The 22,622-nt window shown below is 37.4% G+C and overlaps 4 protein-coding genes across 7 annotated transcripts; 3 read left to right on the top strand and 1 right to left on the bottom strand.

Moving 5' to 3' along the window:
• The first annotated feature begins 122 nt into the window (after nt 1-122).
• Nucleotides 123-5,127, top strand: lrrc47 (leucine rich repeat containing 47). Its single transcript, XM_027007673.3, has 7 exons — nt 123-723; nt 1,023-1,517; nt 1,616-1,732; nt 2,426-2,541; nt 2,798-2,900; nt 3,266-3,355; nt 4,473-5,127. The coding sequence occupies exons 1-7, from the start codon at nt 151-153 to the stop codon at nt 4,692-4,694; spliced, it is 1,716 nt and encodes a 571-aa protein (XP_026863474.3). The 5' UTR covers nt 123-150; the 3' UTR covers nt 4,695-5,127.
• A 585-nt stretch (nt 5,128-5,712) lies between these two features.
• On the bottom strand, nt 5,713-9,135 carry smim1 (small integral membrane protein 1). 3 transcript variants are annotated; one of them, XM_035522129.2, is made up of 3 exons: nt 8,189-8,538; nt 7,477-7,622; nt 5,713-5,835 (listed from the first exon to the last, which is right to left on the bottom strand). In XM_035522129.2, exons 1-2 carry the CDS (start codon nt 8,275-8,277, stop codon nt 7,499-7,501), a joined length of 213 nt encoding a protein of 70 aa, XP_035378022.1. In that variant the 5' UTR covers nt 8,278-8,538; the 3' UTR covers nt 5,713-5,835; nt 7,477-7,498. The 3 variants fall into 3 exon arrangements, with proteins under 3 accessions (XP_035378022.1, XP_035378023.1, XP_035378024.1); XM_035522130.2 differs by lacking the exon at nt 5,713-5,835 and adding an exon at nt 8,843-9,135 and having other exon boundaries at nt 7,439-7,622; nt 8,189-8,308; XM_035522131.1 differs by lacking the exon at nt 5,713-5,835 and adding an exon at nt 8,733-8,814 and having other exon boundaries at nt 7,439-7,622; nt 8,189-8,308.
• A 136-nt stretch (nt 9,136-9,271) lies between these two features.
• mad2l2 (mitotic arrest deficient 2 like 2) lies at nt 9,272-12,807 on the top strand. Its single transcript, XM_027007576.3, has 8 exons — nt 9,272-9,748; nt 9,828-9,946; nt 10,045-10,116; nt 10,455-10,555; nt 10,808-10,902; nt 11,026-11,099; nt 11,425-11,517; nt 12,235-12,807. Exons 1-8 carry the CDS (start codon nt 9,709-9,711, stop codon nt 12,286-12,288), a joined length of 648 nt encoding a protein of 215 aa, XP_026863377.1. The 5' UTR covers nt 9,272-9,708; the 3' UTR covers nt 12,289-12,807.
• A 138-nt stretch (nt 12,808-12,945) lies between these two features.
• LOC113575861 (tumor necrosis factor receptor superfamily member 5-like) lies at nt 12,946-21,363 on the top strand. Of its 2 annotated transcripts, XM_081707510.1 has the most exons (9): nt 12,946-13,467; nt 13,956-14,070; nt 18,310-18,750; nt 19,687-19,737; nt 19,825-19,980; nt 20,345-20,426; nt 20,516-20,709; nt 20,819-20,881; nt 20,993-21,363. In XM_081707510.1, exons 3-9 carry the CDS (start codon nt 18,639-18,641, stop codon nt 21,076-21,078), a joined length of 744 nt encoding a protein of 247 aa, XP_081563636.1. In that variant the 5' UTR covers nt 12,946-13,467; nt 13,956-14,070; nt 18,310-18,638; the 3' UTR covers nt 21,079-21,363. The 2 variants fall into 2 exon arrangements, with proteins under 2 accessions (XP_081563636.1, XP_081563637.1); XM_081707511.1 differs by lacking the exon at nt 19,687-19,737 and having other exon boundaries at nt 12,946-18,750.
• The last annotated feature ends 1,259 nt before the right edge of the window (nt 21,364-22,622 follow it).

A 22,622-nucleotide genomic window follows, 5' to 3' on the forward strand; every position in this document is an offset into this window, starting at 1 on the left:
TTTGTGATTTGTATGATACGCATATTCTCTACATATGACACAAATCTGCAACTCTGTGATTCCCTTATTCAAAATATAACAGCACGACTTAAACTTGGCCACATTTTCCGGATATAATTTCTTTCTCTTTCCGGTGTCAAGGTTGGCAGCATGGAGGTAGAAAGCGCTGTTTGGCCAGAAATAGAAAAGGCAGAAAAAGAAAACAGGCGAGAGCTGGTTTTACAAGGTTCGGCAGTTGACAAGAAAATACAGACCAGCGGCGGTATCCATGCCAAGCTATACTCTCTCGTTCTCCTAAACTACCTGGAAGTCAGCCAGTGTCCGAGTTTACACGTGATACATGAAAACATCAAAAACCTGTCTCATCTACAAAGCCTGATTCTGTGTAGAAATAAGATTACATCCGTGCCCAAAAGCATAGGTGAACTGAAATCAGTCAAAGTCTTGGACTTGTCAGTGAATGACTTGCAAGCTTTGCCGGAAGAGATTTGTTTGCTGAGCGAACTCACAACTCTAAACGTCAGTTGTAACAACATCAACGCTTTGCCAAATGGATTGAGTCAATGCCCGAAGCTTTGCAGTATCAATGTGTCAAAAAACGCCCTGGCAGGTCTACCCGAAGATCTGTGCTCGTCGCGCCTGGAGCTGCTTAATACGATCATAGCATCGGAAAACGCTATAGAGCAACTGAGCAATGAAATACACAACCTGCCGGCGCTGAAGGTTCGTTCACCGTTTTTTCATGTAAAAAAATATATAGTGGTAATCAGTCAGTAGCGGTTCATCTTTTGGGGTTGTTTGTGTTATGTTTATGGTAGCAGAACTGTGTGTCTTATTCCTCCATTAAGTTTTCAAGACGATAACCAAGAACTGTAAGGATACGTATTAAGTTGAATCCAGACTTAAATTTTATAATCTAAAGTAAATCAGAATAATTCTTACAGCTAAAGTGATATGTAGTCTGATTTTAAAATGATCATGACTTAACAGACTTACAATCCTTAAACTGCTTTTTGTCTCAGGTCTTGGACCTGTCAAACAACAAACTCCTTGACATTCCATTTGAGCTGGCAGACTGTCCCAAGCTGAAGGAAATCAACTTCAGAGGGAACAAGCTGAAGGACAAGCGGCTGGAGAAGATGGTAAACGGCTGCCAGACTAAGTCGGTGCTGGACTACCTGAGAGTGGGGGGCCGAGGGAAGGGGAAAGGTCGCAGTCCAGATGGAGAGTCTGCCGAGAGAGAAGACGGAGGCCGCAATGTCTCCAAGAAGAAAAATGCTGCCAAGCAGCAGCAGAAGAACAAGAAGAAGAAGGGAGAAGAAGAGGAGGAGGAGGAGGAGGTGGATGGTTTGAACCGGATGGTTGTGAGGGTTCTGCGTGTGTCAGATTCCCCCACAGCATTCGTGGTGAAAGTGTCTCCGCTTGTGAAGGATGTGCGGCCATTCATAGTGTGCTGCATTGTAAAGGGCCTCAACCTGAAACCAGGAAATGCACTCAAGAGGTTTCTAGTAGCTCAGGTAAAGAAATACTGTAATAGGGTCCCATCTCATTACACATTTGGCCTGTTTTATTGATGCATTTTATTGTTTACTAATGTGAAAATGTGATTTTTCAGACCAAACTTCATGATGAGGTTTGTGGCAAAAGAACAACAGCTACCATTGCTACTCATGACCTAAGCTTACTGAAGGCCCCTCTAGAATATGATGCCAGACCTCCTGGTGTACTGAAGGTATGACAGAAGATTATTGCCTGTCTGTCTCTGCACATGTCCCATGGGAGAGAGAAATCGATACTTTTCCAATGATAATACAGTGAAAGGGATTCTGAAGGGTGGTATGAAGCACAGAGGTGGGTTATGGGAAGAGAGACAGAAGTAGTATCATCTCAGTTAACTATCATTGTATTTTCACCCAAACTTTAATACAGTGGCTAAATGGTTCTCCAGTGAGGGTTGGCATAGTGCTCAATTCAGAGTGCACCAACTTATTGCATAACAGTGAGAGGGGAAGGTTCAATGCATATTTTATGAAACCTGGCAAGTTGGTTTCTCTGAATGGTTTGGAATCTAGTTTCTCATCTGTTGATTTAATTAGTGTTACTGAGAAGGCCCCCCAACTCAGCATTTTAATAATAAATAAAGTTTTGGGTTTTTTTAATGTTTCTTTGTGCACCTGTTTCTGTAGCCTGTATTAATGGCACACAGCCTCTCTATCACACAGTTTTGTCCTTTAATATTCCATTATGTAGTACCACTTTTCCTGTTAAAGTCGTCTCAGTGGCATTAGACAGACTATTTATGCATTTTAAGGTTTGTCTTGTTTCCTAAAATGATCTTAGCCTTGGGTGGTATGTCAGTAGTAATGTCTACCGGTAATAATGTAGAACTAATAATAAAGAGGATGTTAAATGTTTGCGTGTGTAGCTTGTTCCTCTAGGTCGTAAGGAAATGAAGGCTGCCGACCTGCTGAAGCAGCTCCAGCATGAAGCAGATGAGCAGAGGAAGCAAAAGAAACGTCAGAATGTGTCAGGCCTCCACAAGTGAGCATCTAACAGACCATACTCCCATTAACCTTCTGAAGAGTTTATTTAGTCATTTTCAAAATGACTCAATTAGCAAATGTTAAATCTTATTATTGGCAGGATAGTTTGGCAAAATAAATCCAACAAGAGATTATCATCACACACATGTATTTCCTGAAACTCTTATAGTTGTATTTAAGACATATTTCATGGTTATGAATAAAAAGAGCTATTGTTGCTGATGTAATAAGATGTAGTGTTCTAATCATCACAGGTACCTTCAGCTACTGGATGGGAAAGATCATTACCCTTGCTTGGTTGATGCAGATGGTCATGTGATCTCATTCCCCCCAATCACAAACAGCGAGAGGACAAAGGTAATCTGCTGCAATTGTGTAATTACAGCTATAACAATCCAAGGCATTTCAACCTACTGCTTAGGGGCTCTTGGTGTTCTAGATAAAAATAGAATGTATTGTGATTGGTATTTTTGTTGTTGTTGTTGTTTTTTAAAAATACAAAAAAACCACTGTTTTACATTTATGCAGTGTTTATAGTGCCAGTATAGACTTTTAATGACTTTGTTGAAGTTTTTAAGTGCTTGTAGTCATCGTTACAATTCAGTGACAGTTTAGTGATTGTGCTTTTAGTTTATTGCAGAAGTTACTGTCTTTTCCTTACAACCTACAAAATTAGACCATCAACATTAAATTAACTCAGGAGTTCTCACTCTCTCAACCAGTTAAAGAAGACCACACGGGAGCTGTTTGTAGAAGTGACGAGTTCTACCAGTCTGCAGATTTGTAAGGATGTCATGGACATGCTAATTATAGTAAGTGTCACACAGACTGAATATTATATTCTCATTTGTCTTAGAATTGCCTTGTGAGTAGCTACAAGTAAGATTAGCTTGCACAGATAGGATGCTAGTGCAAGCAGAAATGATTAGAAATCTAATTTATAAGTACTGTATAATAAATTAGAAAGGTGGGTAGATTTTGCATTGCTATATAGAAACTCATTCTGAGGACTGAGGGTGAATGTGCTAATATTTTTCATGAACAGTGTGTCTGAAGTGAAGTGGACACCATCAGCTCTTGAATGGTCAGAGATGCTGCAGTGAGAGTTATGGGAATGATCTGTTTCTGGCTCTCTTGCTCGTTCTGTGATCAAGCTTTGCCATGTACACCAGGAGAGCTTGTCTTTCTGCAATAGTGACCCCCCCCCACCCCCCAAACAGTGTACTGTCACGTACACTCTGCACAGTACAGCTGCAATCAAAGAGCTAAATGCATACAAACTCGCGTGCAACCATGCATGCACAGAAAACCTGCACTTAGTCATATTCATCAGATATGCTTTTTTTAAAAAAGAAGGAAAAAAACACTTATGTAGACAGTGGAAAAAATACTTTTTTTTTAGTCTTATTGTCATTTACTTATTAAGCTCTAAACAGAAACAGGACGTGGAACGTGGTTTGGTTTGCAGAGAAGGCATGAGGTTTCTGGTCCGATAGGATCGGAACTGTTTGCCCTACATTCTTGTGTCTTTTATGACAGTATCAGTTTCCTCCTGAATATTTAACAGACAGCAAAATGTGATCTGGACATTCTGAGCAATAGACTGTTTAATGCCACATTGCAGCATCAAATCTGCCACTTTCTGGCATGGTTGCAAAGATTTAAAGTTACTAGCCTAACCGTAGCAGGTTGGATTTAATTCATTATTCCTCCCTCTGATCTAATTTACCATTTTTCTTGCCTGAAAAATCAAACTCTGAATGGATGTATGTTTTGCAACCGAGTAAACGCGGATTGCTGTGTGGCCTCCAGGCATTGTCTTATGTTTCCTGCATTTGACAGGTTTAACATCTTGAAGGCTCCGTAAAAAACATCAGTACAGTTTGTACTTTCCTCTTTGCCTGATTGTGCTGTTTGTTTCTCTTGAAGAAAATGGCAGAGCTGAACAAGTTTACATTTGAACATAAGGAAGAGGCTGGCTCAGACGGGGAGGTGGACAGGACCACTGAGCCCTCGGTGGATGGCTCAGACACCCCAGAGTTGAAGGTAGTGCAGGTGAAGGTGGTGGATGCCGAGGGCAATCTGAAGGTCGTGTACCCGTCCAAGACTGACCTAACATCTGATGTCGGCCACCTGACCATCATCCGGTAACAAAAAAAAAGAAAGGAAACTAAACAAAACAAAAAAACACAACAAAAAATACAACTAGTGGCTTTATTTATATATATATATATATATAAACGCTGTCAACAAATGTTACATTTCAACAGTTAGAAACTTTTATGTGACTATATTTTAATCTTGGGTAAAATATAGAGCTCTTTCACACACATGTTCAATATGTCTTTGTTTTGGAGTTCACAGGATTTGACATTAGTCCTCATTTTGATCACCTTTACTTGAGATTTTCTGTTATTTGGACCCAATTTCCTGTTAACACGATTGCATTTAACATGTTAATTGCTAATATAGTGAAACAACCGCTGATATTATTTTGGTAGAAATAGATATGCAGTAGAAGAATTTAAAAGCATTTGGTACAGCACTTCTCAATCAGTGTATAATAAATAAGACTTTAAGTCAATTCTTGGCTTACTTTCATCACTTGCTGTGTAACCTTAATAAAAATGCATTAGAGAAACACTGCCTATCTTGCCCAGGTCAAAGTTCATACAGTGAATAGCTAACGTCAATGACTTTGGAGGGTTTTGTATTTCGTAAATGGCTAAATATACTGCCTTTCAAAGGCATGACAGAGTCCCTGATAAAGATCACATTGCTGGAGCACCATAAAGCCCCACTAAAACCTAACTAGAAAACCTGTAAACATAACATGATGTACCTGGATATGATGCTCCTAAAAGATGAAAGCCTTGTTTTAAAATTCCCATATCATCTGAACAGCTGAGCCTTGGTCGGCACCTTGGAGGAGGATCACTGTCCAACATAGGTTTGTTTGGGGATTTGTGGGGCGCTGCGAAAGCAACGGCTTCAGTTACGGCTCAAATGACTGGCGGCGTGAAAGAGCGCAATGACAAGGAGCCTCAGAGACAGCCCTGCACTCCAAAGATATAAATGGTAAGCAGAGGAGCTTCAGCTAGAACTTTGGCTCTCAAAATTCTGCCATACACTTACAGTAGCTTGCCTCTGTAATCTTCTATATAAGCTAGCCATGAGAATGATTCAAGGAGTTGATCGGAGTAAGCAACCCCGGGACAGGAAATTGAAATGCTGGGGCAGTCTTGATAATGATGCTGTAGATAGGGAGGTTCATGGTGAGCAGCTGGAGTATCTGAAAGACACCAGATTCTCTGTTCAATGGCTGGGGCCCATGACACCGTATGGATTTATACAACCACCGAGGAGGCACACCAGCAACACTCCAGATTTCATCCTGAGACCTCGACAAGTGTTGTTGACAACCAATATGATAGGTAAAGCTAAAGGAGACAATGTCAGGACTTTGGGCAAGAGTAACTCGCTGCCCCCAATATATGGCTCCAGAGTAAGCTCCATGCATGGCACAGGAACTTGTGTGCCAAGTTGCCTGACAGAACATGAGGCACTACGAACGGGCAAGAAAGCCAATATCTCATCTGTTAGCACAGTGAAGGAGAGGGCATTGATATGGAGACAAAGAGACAGGAGTCAGTTGACTAGCTCAGTGGGTCTGATCTGTAGGAGTCTGGCTGCGTTCAGATTGACAGAACGTGTTCAGGGTCCAGAGCCAGTTCAGAGTGGGCAAAGGGAGGGAGCCTTGGGGAAACCTGGGGTCAAAATACAGAGCCGCTCAGCATTGGGCTCCCCCTCCAAATCCAGAAGCCTGCAAGAGAATAACCCCAGCTCCAGCAATAGCGGGGTGATACCAAGAAAATTTCAAGACCCTGCAAGTACATGCGAGACCGAACACCATCTACACCTGCTCTCAGACTCCGCAATTGAGACAGAGACTCTGAGCTCACAGAGGAATGGAGGGATGGGTGTGGAGGAAAAGGACTGTAGCAGAGGGATAGACAATCAAGAGGAGGAGTATTACACCACTTTGAGGATCGCAGAATGGGTCCTCAGAGTAAATGCAAGTCTCTTCTCTCCATCAAAGGAAGCTCTGAATAAAGCTCAGCTGCTTGAGGAGGAAGACGTGGATACTATTAAGATTATTTATGATCAAGACTGAGGTGTAGGCTTATGTTTCTCTAAATAGAAAATTAAGGACCAGTTTTTTTCAGACTTTATTTAAGCCTAATCTTGCACTAAATTACAGTGACTATGATGAATCACCACTGGAAATGTATTTTAGTCTTCGTGTAGGCTTAATCTTTGTCTAGAAAAATGACCCTTGACGTCCAATAATAAAAGTACCAGGTTACCAATTGCAGGATGAAAGGCATTTGTTTTGTAACATCAACAAAATGTAGTATTCTCTGATTCTATGCATGTATATGCTCAAAGGGAATGAATTAAGTAATTTATAGAAATTTAATTGTGAAATGAGAACTAACATTCAGTTTGGGAAATGCTTTACTTCATTCTGAATTTATAGGAAAAAACAATTACTATAAATCACTATATTTTAAATTCAAATGTGAGTTTGATTGACATTTGTTGTTGTACTACCTTAAGACAAATACGGTTTTCTAAAGAACATGCATACAGTTGATGCATACAGAAACTATTACAAATCATTTTAGAAACCATGTTTATATTATGATAATATTGGTAAATGTAACCTTATTAAGAAATTATTTTAAACATGGTAAACACACACACACACATATATATATATATATATATATATATATATATATATATATATATATATATATATATATATATATATATATATATATATGCATATATATATATATATATATATATATGCATAAAAGCAGCTCACAGTTTGTGAGTGTCAGTTTATTTGTGGTTTTGGACACACCTACAGAGGGGTCTCCTCTGTGTCAGCATCTGTGGACATAGTATCCGGTGATGTATCCAATGATGTACATGGCGGCCATTACAGCCAGTGAGCCTGCCACCCTCACTGCGATGCCCAGCTGGCCAGTGCACAGTTTGTTACAGAACCTACAACAGGGAAGAAGCCAAGATTTCATGACGGTGTCAGCAATGCCAGTAACGGTCCACTGACAAGCTGAATGTAATAATTCCACTTAATTTGTGGCTGGTGGATCTTTTTGGTAACTGGCTGCAGATGGATGTTGTGTAAAGGATCTGTGCTGTGTGGTGAGAATGCTTTGGAGAAATCATGTCAGATGAGGTAATTATCAATTCAATGATTGAGCCACACCTAAGGAAATTATGTCGAAAAAAGGCCTGCTATGAAAATGATGTCAGCCACAATTGTATTACAACAAACAAACATCTGATGGGGGTCAAGAAGTTTATTATTCCTTGTTATGCATACATTTATGTTTTTTGCAGTCTTGGTGCACCTATTTTTCAAATGCTAAAAAGCTTGCCGGTTGACAACAACTGAGTTGAGTTTTAACCACCTTATTAAAACAGCTATACCTATAAAAACAAAACATGGTGCACCAGAAAGTTCCATAAAATGTTGTACTGTATTGTCCAAAAAAAATTAAATATATATATATATATAAACAAACAGTCAAGAATAAATAAATACTCACTCATTCGTACTGGATTGAGAATCAGCGACACTGAGATTAACGTTTTCATTCCAGCGGTTGTACTGCACGTTGGCATTAGCAGACTCCATCTGCTACCTTCCTTTTGTGCCTGTACAAAAGCTGTGAAACAAATTCACCCATATATGGATATATTTTAAAATTTTGCCATTGGATGATTACGTTTGTGGAGTAGCCTTCATGCTAGCGACAGCATATATCTGAAGTTGTTTGTTAAGTGAGGTGTTGAGCAAGTTAAGGCAGTTTCTCTTGTCACTGGCTGAAGTCCAGGACTGTACCAAGTGACAAGAATTCAGCATGTCAGATCATGATCCCAGCCTATCTTGGACATTGCCTACAGACAACAGACTTCTTAAGGCTTTTTAAAAAATGTTTTACAAGTCCTCCATAGATATACTATTGCACATTAACGGTTAACTATAGGAAACTAGTTCCACGAAGCAGAAACCGTTGTCATTGATTCATTGTCTGTGCATTTTTGCACAGCATAGCTATTTAAACAATTCAAGCCTAATTGTTGCCTTACCTGAGTGAGAGCTTATGTGACTGAGTGATTTAATTACTCTTTCCGTGTTTGTAACGCCATTGCTTAAGAGTATGAGGTCTGTGAGTTCATTAGGTAGAACCTTTACTCACCTCCTGTCATAAAACACACAAGGCTTTGCTGACTTCTACTGCTTGTAGATAAACATGCCAAAATCCATGTCATGAATTATACAGCATTTGCTGATAAAAGTGTTTAAAATGAAACTGGGCTCATTGCCTTTTTACTGTTCCTTGTAAACAAGGTATGTAGTTTGTTAAATTTGATTTCCTAGTATTCTAGATTCCAGTTTTCTTTTGGAGTGTTAATTTGAAGGACATTGGACAAGGCAGTAAAAACAAATAAGCATAACACATTTAAGACAATAATAAGATCACATTTCTCTCTATTAAAGTACTGTTGCCACCAAAGATCTGCGATTTTCTTAGCATTGTTAGCGCCTTTTTACTCCAATCCACTACGTGGTAGTCGTGGCGTTATTGGCATTGATGCAAGGCAGGAAATACGAAGAAAAAAACGCATGTCAACAAAGTTGTAAGCATTTATCTTAACGCGTTTGTATGTTTGACCCATACATACGTTTTCGGTGGATTTTATTTCTACAAAACCAGACAAAGTGCCATAAAATATACATGGTTTGGTGCTGATTAAAACGACTGTCAAGAGCAGGAACACGATAGCTTGTTAGTAAACCAAGCCAACATCGCTGTAACATTAGGTAGAGATATATATTTAGTTATCTAGCAGCAAGCACATTTCGCACTGTTTTCCACTTATTTCATCTGCCTGTTCCTCGAAGAAAAATAAAAATACCGAGGGATAGTTACGTTTTGTTCAATACCTTGGATCAAGTTGCATATCGAAAGAATGAAACTGCATTTTAGCTGACATTTATCGTCTACTTTAGCTTAGCAACCTAGCTGTTAGATTTTACATCTTTTTCCTCATTGATAAAACGATGACAACTCTTACAAGACAGGATCTTAACTTTGGTCAAGGTAAAATGTTCGTTATTACGTTGTTGGATTTTTAATCAAGTTATCACTACGCTAGCTGACATTGGTATGCTCGTTTCAGTGGTGGCTGATATTCTGTGCGAGTTTCTGGAAGTGGCCATCCACCTCATCCTATACGTTAGAGAGGTCTATCCATCTGGGATATTTCAAAAAAGGAAGAAATACAATGTTCCTGTGCAGGTAGGTGTTGTCGTGGGAACCGAAGTGAAGGCTGAGAAGTATTTTCATAATGAACTGCTTTTAAAACGAGTAATGTGAGCGATATTTGTGTCTGTTAGATGTCATGTCATCCTGAGCTGAACCAGTACATCCAGGATACGCTTCACTGCGTTAAACCACTTATTGAGAAGGTAAGCTGAATAAAAACGGCCCTGTTACTGAGAAACACACTGGGCCCATCATCAGTAGAAAAGCTTCACTGTGTACTATGACTGAAAAATAATTGTAGTGATTCTATAATAAAGCATCACATAATTAAAATTACTAGTACTTTACTAGTAATATTAGTTCATGGTACTCACTAGTTTTGTACAGCCCTAATTTTCAATAAATATTTACAACTTATTCCCATTAATTGTTATATGTTTTCCCTCTATATATGGTCCTTGATGGCATAATTTACATATTGTGTCAACTGCATAGTTATAGCTTTATTGTAGTGGTATCAAAACCTGTATGATGTATGCAGAATGAGGCAGAGAAAGTAGTGGTTGTGATCATGGATAGAGAACACCGCCCAGTGGAGAGATTTGTGTTTGAGATCTCCCAGCCTCCCCTTCTGTCTATCAGGTAAGTGACGGTCATGTTAATAAATTTCCCCGAGACAATACAAATCAAGTTGGACTCATGGAACAGTCCAAACCTAAAAACTGTTACCTTTTTTCAAGTTATTTAACTTCACATTCAGTGCAGCCACGTAAACATTTTACACATACAGCATGTCCTTCAGTTAATAATACTAGGCCATATAATTGTGTTTTGACTGGCCTTATTGCCTGTGTGCATAGTCCCTTATTTGTTGACTTGATGTTGCCATGGCAGCTCTGAGACTCTGCTGTCTCACGTGGAGCAGCTACTGCGAGCAGTGATCCTGAAGATCAGCGTTTGTGACGCTGTTCTTGACAACAACCCACCAGGTAGGAGGGAGGCCTGTGCATGTACTGTGAATCTGCAGTTACTGTTGTTATTATTAAGATGTTTTTAATTTTTTATGATGTTCCTGTTTATTTCTGTATTTATTTACTTCCTTTCCATTGAAGGCTGCACATTTACTGTGTTGGTGTACACTAGAGAATCTGCTACTAGAAACATGGAGAAAGTTCAAGTGATCAAGGTCAGGACAAATGTACTTTTCCTAATTCCAATTAAATGTTTGACAGTATTAATATTGCTTGCTTATAATGATGGTACATTTAAACAACAACTTTTAAGCTCATATATTGTCTTTTCACACCACTCTTGTATGTTCATTTGAATTTTTATTTTATGTACATGTTTGTCATGTATATGTTTATCTATGCTTCAAAAGTACTAGTGCATTAGACATTAGTTATAAACCCTGTACTTCCTTTTTTAATTATGTCTGAGTTTCATTTGTCTTTGTGTTTAATAGCAAATATGACAAGATGTGATATGTAAAATGGGGTGTCTGTGTACAGGACTTTCCCTGGATTGTCGCAGATGAGCAGGAAGTCCTCATGCAGGAACCCAGACTCATTCCTCTGAAAACAATGACCTCAGATATAGTGAAGGTAATACTGATCCTAGCCAAAAAAATACATTAAAAAAATAAATAAAAAGCCATTGTCAGGTAGCTAATTTTCTAATTTATATTTCATCAACAAGACATAACTCAGAAGCTAACTAGTTCAGTTGCATAGAGATATCCAGTGTACGCCTATAGCTTGCTAGGTAGCTATCTCACACTTTCTACCTAACATTAGCTTCTCCAACTTTAAAGTAGAAGTCATTTGTAGTCAATCTTTCAATCAGCTATGTTTGAGCCTGCATTGAAGGATATTTTGGTTCTCAAATATATACAGTTGGGTGCCAAAATGCTCCATGGTGCACCTCACACAGTTAGCTAGCGGATTATTTTTTGACTGCTTGATTCTGTGTAAGCCATATTAGTGCCTTGCTGTAAACTAGCCAATCAAATCACAGCTCATCAATTATTCATGAGCCCACTAAAAAAGTATTGTAAACAAAAAACATCTCATTTCATCAAATCATATTATAGTTATAAATGGGCAGGTATAGCTGCATCTGGGTATTTTTTGCCCCGACCAAAGTCATATAGATATCAGAGAACATTTTTAAAATATACAAAATAGTACCTTTAAACCAAATGCCCATGTAATATATATTGGTCATTTAGTTATCTATAAACATTTATATGAACCTGAATTCATATAAATGTCTATAGCGATCACATTGATGAAGTTGGCATCATATTGTTATTCCAACAGATGCAGCTTTATGTGGAAGAGCGAGCACAGAAAGGACAGCGTAATGCAGCATGAATAAAAGGAATACACCTTCAAAAACTTTTTACAATTCTTTTAACTCCATTTGATTACTTTAGGTAGATTTAGCATGACCTAACAATTAGCAGTGAAAATGTTTATTTAATTATTAAATATTAAGCAGAACTGTAATTTACTAGATCAAATGTATCGATGCTGGTTTTCAGTGTCTAGATAATGCAGTGTAAGTGTAAGCATGTAATTTGTTCAGTCATAAGTTTGCAGATGTTCATCAGTGCAGTTTGTAGAGGTTTCCTTGGTAACCTCCTCCTGGTTTCTCCTCTTTTTTTTTTTTTTCCTTACCACAAAATGTTTTTTTCCCTGGCCAGATAACATTCCATTTTTCTGTATACTTCATTTCAGTTCATTGTTTGGGAGTACTTTTGTGACCAGCTTTTCTGACATGCTTTTTAAGGACATTGTTTTGCACTGGTCATCATCAATTTCTTCATGCAGGAGAAATAAGTGAATAGGTAAACAAATATTCTGAATAAACAATTAAGCGTTCAAACATCACTCTCCTCTGCAGAATAAAATGTACAGCTATAGCTTTTCATAATTTCCTGGCATCTACACACTAACTACTTCCTTATTCTTGTTGCGTATTGTTGCTATATGCATTTGCACACATTTTTTTTAGCAGTAGTGTTTTTTTTATCATGTTACACTAGTAGCTAGTATGTGGTTTTGTGGCTCTGCACCAGTTTTTACATAATTTATTGGTCTTAGACTTAATATTTACATTCTTAAAAATTAATTAGAATTGACAAGCAGATTTTAAAAAAGCTATTTAGATTGATGCTGTATTTCATGGTACACAAAATCAAGACAGTACTAAACAAATAATCTAAGTCTCTTATTTACCTATACTGATACAAGGAAAGGAGCATGCTGGAAGGCTAGAACTGGCCATAAAGCTATCCCAGATTTTTTTAACAAATTAATTCTAAACTGCTACACCCTTTACAGACTACCAGTAACGTTTTATTTTGAAGAATTTATTCTAGTTGTTGCTAGAATCACTCATTTTTTAATTGATGGCTTTTTTCAAGGTGTATATTGGTCTTATAAACCATTCAGAGAAATCAACTGAGTTAAATTTCATCTAAAAGGATTCTCACCCTGATGATCATTTTGCTTGCTTGCCAGAGCTCCTGATGTATCCAAGGCAAGCTGGTGAGCACATCTCACATATGAATGCAATGAAAATATTGACAATCAGACGTATTAAAGTACTATGACACGATTCTAAAGGGATGGGAAGAGGGACAGTTTTACAAAGAGGAGGCTTTTTGTCGTTTTCTGAGGGGGTGATTTTGCTCCACCATCAGCATGGTTTTCTCCATAATTCACCCACATGTGGAGCCTGGCCTCTCCTTATTCTTCCTGTTCAAAAACGACTGTGACGTGCCAGAGGGCACTCTCGAGTCCTCGGCCAGGACCTCATTTTAATTTTGGAAAGTACAAGTATATGTTACACTAAAATAGCAAAAAACAAACAAACAAAAAAAGCCCCTACAAGTATAATTCCTTTTTTGAGCAGAAATGCTAGCATGCTATTGCCCTACTGTGTAAAAACCTGTTTGCTATTTTTAAGTACATATTTTTCAAAAAGGAAGGTACTGGCCAAGTGGTGAGAGACTATTTTAATTTTTCGTTTTTAGCCATTTAGCTTCATTCACCGCCTGGCATCTTGGACTCTGACAAACACACGCAGTTCTCCTCTGCTTCTATGTGAAAAACTGGAATTTTCAGGACTGGTGGGATGTCTGCAACATTGTAAGAAAAAGCTACAGTTGGCAATAGATTTTTTAATATAGTTGTTGTAGATGTAGATCATTTTCTATAGCTGTGAAAAGAATAACTGGAATTATCTAGGGTGTGCGTATTGCTATAGCGATATGATCCCGTCTTTCACTTTCACTTTTCATAGCAACCTAAATTCAGCGCCGTCTCCGTCACACAGTTTATTTTCCTTTCAAAATTGTAATGATTCATAATTTTTAAGGAGCATTTCTTCAGGACTGTTGCCCCTGGCTCGCCCATTGAGGTCTTGGACCCAGACATATGTAAAGCTGTATTGTGACAATGGCTGTTGGAAAAAAACACTACATGTTATTGATTGACTGACAATAGAAATGGGTACTTTCCTCAGTACATTTTGGACTGAAACAGAACAGTACTTGTACATAGAACACTGATCATGTGCTCTATAAGATGAGATGTCTATGAGCAAACAAACAAGCACAGTCATATAGATAGAAATTCCCCAAAATAATTAGTTGACCTTAAAATCATCTTAAAATCATACTACATTTGGATGATTTAATGTACTCGTATGTGATAATGTGGGTTATCTGTATCTCAGAAATTTCCCATATTGCCAAAACATGTCCTGTACTACATAAAAATGATAGCCCATGACTATCAGCAGTGTCATTATGGGCAGAATATACTGTACTCTTTCAAAAATCCATATTAAAGGTATACTACCTTTAGGATAATTAATATGCTCATTTCACTTGTGCTGATTTTTGATAATGTATTTCTGATGATGTTTCCATAATGCCAAAATAATTCCACTGCCAGTCAAGAGGGATATCCCTTGGCTATCAACAGATCAAGGTTGAAAAGATTCTACTTTCAGTTTTTTTTGATAAATCCAATTTGAAGTCCATGAACGCCTTTTAATGATGTTTAAATGCCCATTTCATTTTAAGAAAGAATGCTATTGTTGGCTAATTCTCTGAATTTCCCCATAATACTAAAACATTTCCACTGTCATTAAGAGGGGTTGCCCTTGGCTATCAACAATGCAGGTTTGGCCACTGACACTGGTATTTAGCTAATGCAGTGTCCTGTTTTCCCTGGTGGGGCTAGTGATGTACTGGTTGAATATCGGCAGAATGCATGGGAGACTTGATTAAAGTGCCATACTGTGTCTGAGCCCCATTGGGAAAGACATTCCAAGACATTTTGGAGTTTGAAATGGATTTTTGAAAACATAGGAAAGTAGCATCCACCCCAATTTGCAGCGATTATGGGCAAAGGCTACTACTCTTGAGTGGTAGTGGAACTGTTTTGGCATTATGGGAAAATTCAGAGAAATAGGTAACCATACTTTCTCTGAATTAAATGGGCATTTGAACACCTCTTAAATATACAAGGACCGGATTTATTAAACTGTATTTAAGACAATGAAAACGCGACACGGGAAACTTAGGCTGGCCATTTGCTAAGGAAACGAGAACCAGGTATTTGTCTCACTCCTAAAGCTCGTCTTCCAAAGTAAGAACTCCTTTCCTGATCTAATTAGGATTGCAGTACAGTAGCCTAATATTTTAATTTAGTGAGCATGTTAGGTTGTTACTATTTCAGCGTTTAATTATTATAGCCAAATCTTTGGTTTTCAGTATGACTGTTACTTTGTGTCCTTGTGTAACGTAGCGAATGTGGTCAAGTCATCCGCGCTTTAAATCCTAAAGCGCCTATATGCGCGATTTCGCTGATCACCCCAATCTAACGCTCTATAAGAAAAGAGAAGCAGACCGTTTTTTCAAAGAGCTCTGATGTAGGCACGCACTTTTACTTCATTTATAAATACAAAATACAGTTTACTTGATTGAACTAGTTTACTTGCATTATTACATTAAACCCAATTGGTAATCTATTGAGTGGCGGCCCTTGTCTATCACCACATCAAGTTTGAAAACATTCTACTGTACCAGTTTTTTTTCAAAAATCTGTATTAAAATGCGAATGTCTTTAATTGGCTTGGAGATAGTGTGGCTATCTATTTCTCAAATTTCCCATAATGCAAGACAAGTCTACTACAACATGAGTAGGAACCCTTGGCTATCAGCAGAATAAGTTTGGACATATTTCGCTGTACCATTTCTTCATAAATCCATATTAAAATCTTATTGCCTTTAGGCAAATGAATGTACTCATTTCATATAGTCTGAATGTGGATATCTATTTCAACCATCTATTATGACCATATAAAAGGAGTAGTCCTTGGCTGTCAGTGCAGGTTTGGGCAGATTCTTCTGTACCATGTGTCATTATTCCATTTTAAAATCATACTACCTTTTAGACAGTTAATATACTCATTTCATAGACGATTTTAACTATTTCTTAAAAATTTCCCATAATGGCAAAGCAATTACACTACCTCATCAATGTAGGAGTCTTTGGCTATCACCAGTGCAATTATGACCAGATTCTGCTGGACCATATAAATAAATCCATATGTCATTAAGTAATATTCATATAATATGGGCAAATGAATATTCATATCATATGGGCTGAGTTTTGTTTAACTGTTTCTCAGAATTTTCCCATAATGCCAAAACAGTTTCAACCCAAACAAAAAGAATGGAGCCCTACTGTACCATTTTTATAATGGATTTATAAATATGGATTTATGAATATCTGGTCATAATTGCACTGGTGATAGCCAAGGGTTCCTACTCTTATGTAGTAGTGGAATTGCTTTGGCATTATTGGAAAACTTTGAGAAATAGCTATCCATACTGTTTCAAAGCTCTGTTCTTGATATTGGGAATTTAATATGTATTTATGAAAAAATGGTACAGTGAAATCTGTCCAAATTTACTCTGCTAATAGCCAATGGCTCATACTCTTGTGTGGTAGTGAAATTGTTTTTGTATTATGGATAATCTGAGAAATAGATCTAAATTCAGCCTATGACATGAGCACATGAATTCGCCTAAAGGTAGCATGAATTTAATATGGGTTTATGGAGAAATGTTACAGTGAAATCTGTCCAAATTTTTTAGATAGCAAAGGGTTCCTACTGTCATGTGGTAGCAGAATTGTCTAGGTATTATGGGAAATTTCTGAGAAATAGACATACAAGTCTGCAAGACCATTAATGACATTAGAAGTTTAATATGGATTATTAAAAACATACAATTTGTCCAAATCTGCACTGATGATGGGCAAAAGCTATAACTCTTGGGTGGTACTAGAGCTGTTTTGATGTTATGGGTAAATTTAGTAAAATATGTAACTAATATACTTTCTCTGAATTAAATGGACATTTAAACATTACAAGTACAAGGATTTCAATATAAATTTATTAAAAACTGGTACAATAGAATATTTTCAAACTTAATCTCATGACAGACAAGGGCCACCACTCAATTGGCAGTGGAATTTTTCAGAACTGGAGTACCCCCAGCTCTGGACATTTGCAACATTAAATTAGTGATCCATTTTAGCTGGCAGGTAAGGTCAAAATGAGAAATGTTATATTGAAAAACCATTTTGCACAATGCTTATTAAATAGTTTAATTCTATAACTAATTGTGTTTAATGTAATAATGCAAGTAAACTGGTTCAATCAACTAATTGTATTTTGTATTTATAAATGTAGTAAAAGTGTGTGTCTACACCAAAGCTCTTCAAAAAATAAATCTGTATCACTTTGCTTAGTTAGTTTGTGTTGAGTAGCGAAATGCCATAAAATCGCACATTAGGATTTAAACTGCGCATGACATGACCATGAATCGCTAAACCTAACTAAAGTGTTGATCATGTTTAAATATCTTCTATTAAATATTAGACACCAGAAAGTTAAACACATCCCTAACTGCTCCCAATATGCGCTACAACCAAAGTATAATTTTTTTGGTTTATTGTTTAATTACTTAGCCATTATATGAATAATATAAATTGAGTAATCTTGCGCTGTATTTGAGCTGCATTAAACTTGAATCATGCCTTCAGGTTTTTTTGTCTAAAGCCATGGTTTATCTTCACTCAAATGCAATGTATGCTACTAGTATATTGTAAGACAAGGCCACACAATGTAGGATCAGCTTGATTACTTTCCAAAGCAGCCAAGTCTCACTTTCAGCAAGTTTAATTTACAGGAATAATGCTTAAGTTTACATAAACAGAACAAGCAATTAAGATGAAAATAGAGTGTGTGTTGCATTGTTTACCAAATGCATTTCTAACATTTAACTAATTCTTTCATTTCACCTGCAGCTTTATACAATGGATATTTCAGATGAGCATGTTTTGATGCAGGAAAACTTTGTTTTTGGAGTGAAAAGGAACAAAAAACCTAAGAATCAAGGAAGATGTCATGGAGAAATATACCATTTCAACCTTTGACATCTGCTGTCACCCTTCAAGCTTTGTTTATTCCCTACAGTCTGAAAACTATGAAGTGGTGAATTTGAGGCATAATACTACTGCAGTAAAAAAAGTAGCCATCAGTAACGGGCTTGATTTAAACCATTAAGACTTATGAAATCTGTGGGAGAAACATTCTTTTCTAGTTTCACTGATGCCCTCATTTTATAATTTTTAATATGTTGACTTTAGAGAATTTCACTGTATCTCTGAACTTTGTCATGTGTGCCTGTGTTTGTGATCGAGCTGAATATGAGATCAATGGAGAATGCTGTCCCAGGTGTGCACCAGGTGAGCTAACATCTCATATTCAGTGATCTTTTACACAGGACTGGTGTTACTTTGAATAATTTAACTTTAAATGTTGCTTTCTTACTATATCCATCTTTCTATTTGAATTTAGATTTACAGAGTTTTAGTGTAAACTACTGTGCAGCCTCTTATGTTGTATATTCAAAATTTTGATTATACATTCATTGGCCATGTTATTAGAAACACATACCTTGTACCTACACTCACTGGTCATAGGCATGCACCCTTTACCCATATGACCTGAAGGGTCAGTTTGCCATAGGACCACAGCATTGAACTGGCCACCGATGAAGAACTACAGGATGGTTAACACACTGTGCAATTACTGATAAACAAAGAAAAGAAATAGCCTCCTGCTTTGTCAGACACAGATGAAAAATGTTAGTGTTTCCTCACTTTCTAATTTTAGTTTCTTAAAATCTTCAGTGTTGTTGGCATTATTGCCCAGGTTTTTTGTTTCATGATGCCCCTCTAACGTAGTTGGCACCACTGCTGTATTTGCTAACAGACCAGACACACTGGTGTGTGGCTGCATAGTATTCCCAGCCCATGTGAATCCAGAACATCTGTCACTGTATTTTCTGGTTTGGGCCTGTTAGGGTTATGCTGGGGGCTGAGTTGTTACTGAGTTGGGGGTTTTTCCAGTCCATTTTTGAGCATGTTTCACTGTGCTAACAGCTTTGTCATGAATATGAATCAAGGGAAACCTGTTTGCACTACACCAGTGTAACTGTACTCTTTCGCTCTACACACTGGTATTCTGTTTTCCATTATGCAGACCATCAAGCAGTTGTTCATCCTAGTTACTCAGGATTACGCAACAATTTATAATTTTTTTAGGAAATCGTGTTTCTCAGCATTGCACTATGGATACAAGTACTACATGTATTTCATGCCTCGCATCTACTTACATAGATAAGCCCAGTGGTCTCTCCAAATGTCTTACATGTACCATATGCGATGCAGGTGAGTCTGCCAATACTAGAGTTACGTTGGTTTTAAAAATGTTGCACAATATAGTAATACATATTAAATAAATAATTGTTTCCACAGGACAAGGACTACGAACAAAGGCAGCCTGCACACAGTTTTCAGATACCCTCTGTGAACCACTGGAGGGGCACTACTGCATTGGCAAAAACAAATGGAGCTACACTAAAGCTTTAGGACACTCAAAATGCAATGCAGGACAATTTATAAAGCAAAGAGGTGAGTGATATCTGCTTACACAGAGGTAGGTACTGTTGAGTTTTATTATAGCTTTTATACGCCACCTTTTTTTAAGCATATGGGAAAAACTCACTACTTCATGCTTTAAATCATGTTCCATTTAACCTCACTCTTCCATTGTGCAACATGAAAGAAACTGGCCACTCGTGGTTAAATGTGTGTAAGAGATTTATTCACAGAGGGGGATTTCAAACTAGATTCTGGGAAGCACAGTCCATGAAGAGTCCATTGACTCAAAGCTAGCAGATGAAATGAAGCGAGGAGTACCAGGGTTGACGGGAAGCGTGACTTATCAAATTTCTTCTGTCTATAGAATTGCTTAACTGCCTGTCTTTTTCTGAAGGCACTCCATCTTCAGATACTGTCTATGATGATTGTAAAGGGGAAACGTATTCAAATGGATCCTTGTGTTTGCCATATACATCGTGAGTAACCAGTGAGAGCTTTATCTGAACTCTTGTTGTTATTTTCAGTGACACAATTGCACAAATCTAATTGTGTTTCATATGGGTAGATGTGAAGCTCTGGGACTAGAAGAAATAAAGGCACGCACACCCTCATCTGACTCTCAATGTGGAAAGTCTCCAGCTGGTCACTTAGCTGCAATTGTAGCTGATACTGTAGTTGGTATCTCAGTTGTGACTATTCTCATTATATTCGTAGCTGTATATATATATAAACTACAGCAAAGACCACGCTCTAATATGGGTAAGATGGTTTACCACAATTGTTGGTTTGTTTGTTTTTTTGGTTTTTTTTATGAGCTGATGTTTTGTGAAATCGGTATGTGCAGTCCTATTATTCTCTGACATTTCAGCACCTTGTCCCACCAATGTTCTACCTAAACAAAATTGTAGAGGAAGAAGAGAGACAAACACAGGTATTACAAACACATTTTTCACACTAAAGTAAGGGTGTCGCCCTGAGAAGGGGACTGAGTATGGGATATCATATCGATAACATTTTTAAAAATTTGTTTGGTTCTCTGTAGAAAATGACCTACATTTAAATCTAACTCACACCATCTCCTGGCAAACCCCCATCTACTGCCAGGGGAGAGAAGCCCTACAGGAATAGTACTTTCTTATGTGTCCTTATCCCTGTTTCTTGTTTCCTCTAGTCAGTTTGTCTATTCAAATCTGCCTCTCATTTCTCCCAGAGCATTTTTCCTATGAATAAGATCTTATGTTTGGACCCCAGACTCTATTTGCGACTTATCTTTCGAACGCTTTTTGTTGTTTGCTTTGACATCATACCTTTCTGGATTTTGTCTCTTGCCTGCTGTTTTGGATATTGTTCTCTGGATTGTGTTTTTATCCTGTTCGTATTGTTCTAGTTGTCAATAAATTGGATTAATGTTCAGGAGAGAGTGTTTAATTAAACAAAGGGGCAAACGATGACAAATCTTAACCAGTGAACTAAACTAGAAATGTAGTCAAGCATGAGTACAACTTGAACAGAGCATAACAAATAAAATGAAGGCACGGGCACCGTTCAGAGTTCAAAATGGAAATACAGAGACATTTGAATAATGATAACACCAGCCAAAGTACATCAATAAATACAAACAAGTTGAGACACTCATACACTATAACAAACAAAGATGAGAATGTCAATATCAAGGCGAATAACTAGAATCAGTGCAAAGGAGAAATGGAGAACAATGAAGGGGTGTGGCAAGATGAGAGATACAAAAAGTGTTTCGTTGGCCAAAAGTAAATAGATTTTCCTATTTAGGGAATGAGTGTATGAACAAATGAACTATTCCAGATACAGCTCATACTGTTTTTATGCAAGGAATACAAAAAAACAAAACAACTTTGTCTGGCTTAAGTCATTGAATCAATGTGCAAAAGAGATCCCATTCTGTGGTGTCAATTTACATTGTACATTTAAAGTCATATACAGCAAAAAATTGCAAATTATTTGATCGCACTGTACAAAAGCATCTAAACCAATTGGCATGCTGCAATGTCTGCTCAATGTGAAAAGTAACTCCTAAAGCCTGTTGCCATTTGCTGTATGATTATTCTATGACTCAAAAAATTCTAATATCAATGTATTAGTGACAGTAGTCAATGATGCCTACAATTGTAACTTACTAATGAGTTGCAATCTATTCAATTATGACTCAAATAATAGCTGAACATTTACATTTGTTGTTCTTAAAGTCAAACTGACCATGCCAGAAATATTTCCTCTACATGTTAAATCATTGTAATTTTTCATGATGGTCTTATTTTCTTTTTAGGTTGTAATTCAGATGAATAATAGCCTCCAAGTTTTGGTCCATAAGAGGTGCTGCATTTGCACCATTGTTTTTTACAGCATTGTATTTTTGCAACATTTACAGCATTTGGCACATGCTCTTACACAGAACAACTTACAGAACAGCTTTGTATTCTCTATCAAGTACATATTTTCATGTGACAGTAGAAATATTCTTAACGCTAACCTATGAGGCTAAAGACCTGGCTAGAATGGAAAGAAGACAGTAAAAGCATAAAGTTGTTTTTTTTAAATATAAGGGAACATTTAAGTACTTAGTGATTCAGTGAAGAAGTGAGTCTTCAGTGTTTAAGTTGTTGGATTTCTTCTGTGGGAAGTGGGGAAAACAAGAT

Source organism: Electrophorus electricus, chromosome 25 (assembly GCF_041902795.1).
Source record: "Electrophorus electricus isolate QZ-2024a chromosome 25, ASM4190279v1, whole genome shotgun sequence".
NCBI lineage: Eukaryota > Metazoa > Chordata > Actinopteri > Gymnotiformes > Gymnotidae > Electrophorus > Electrophorus electricus.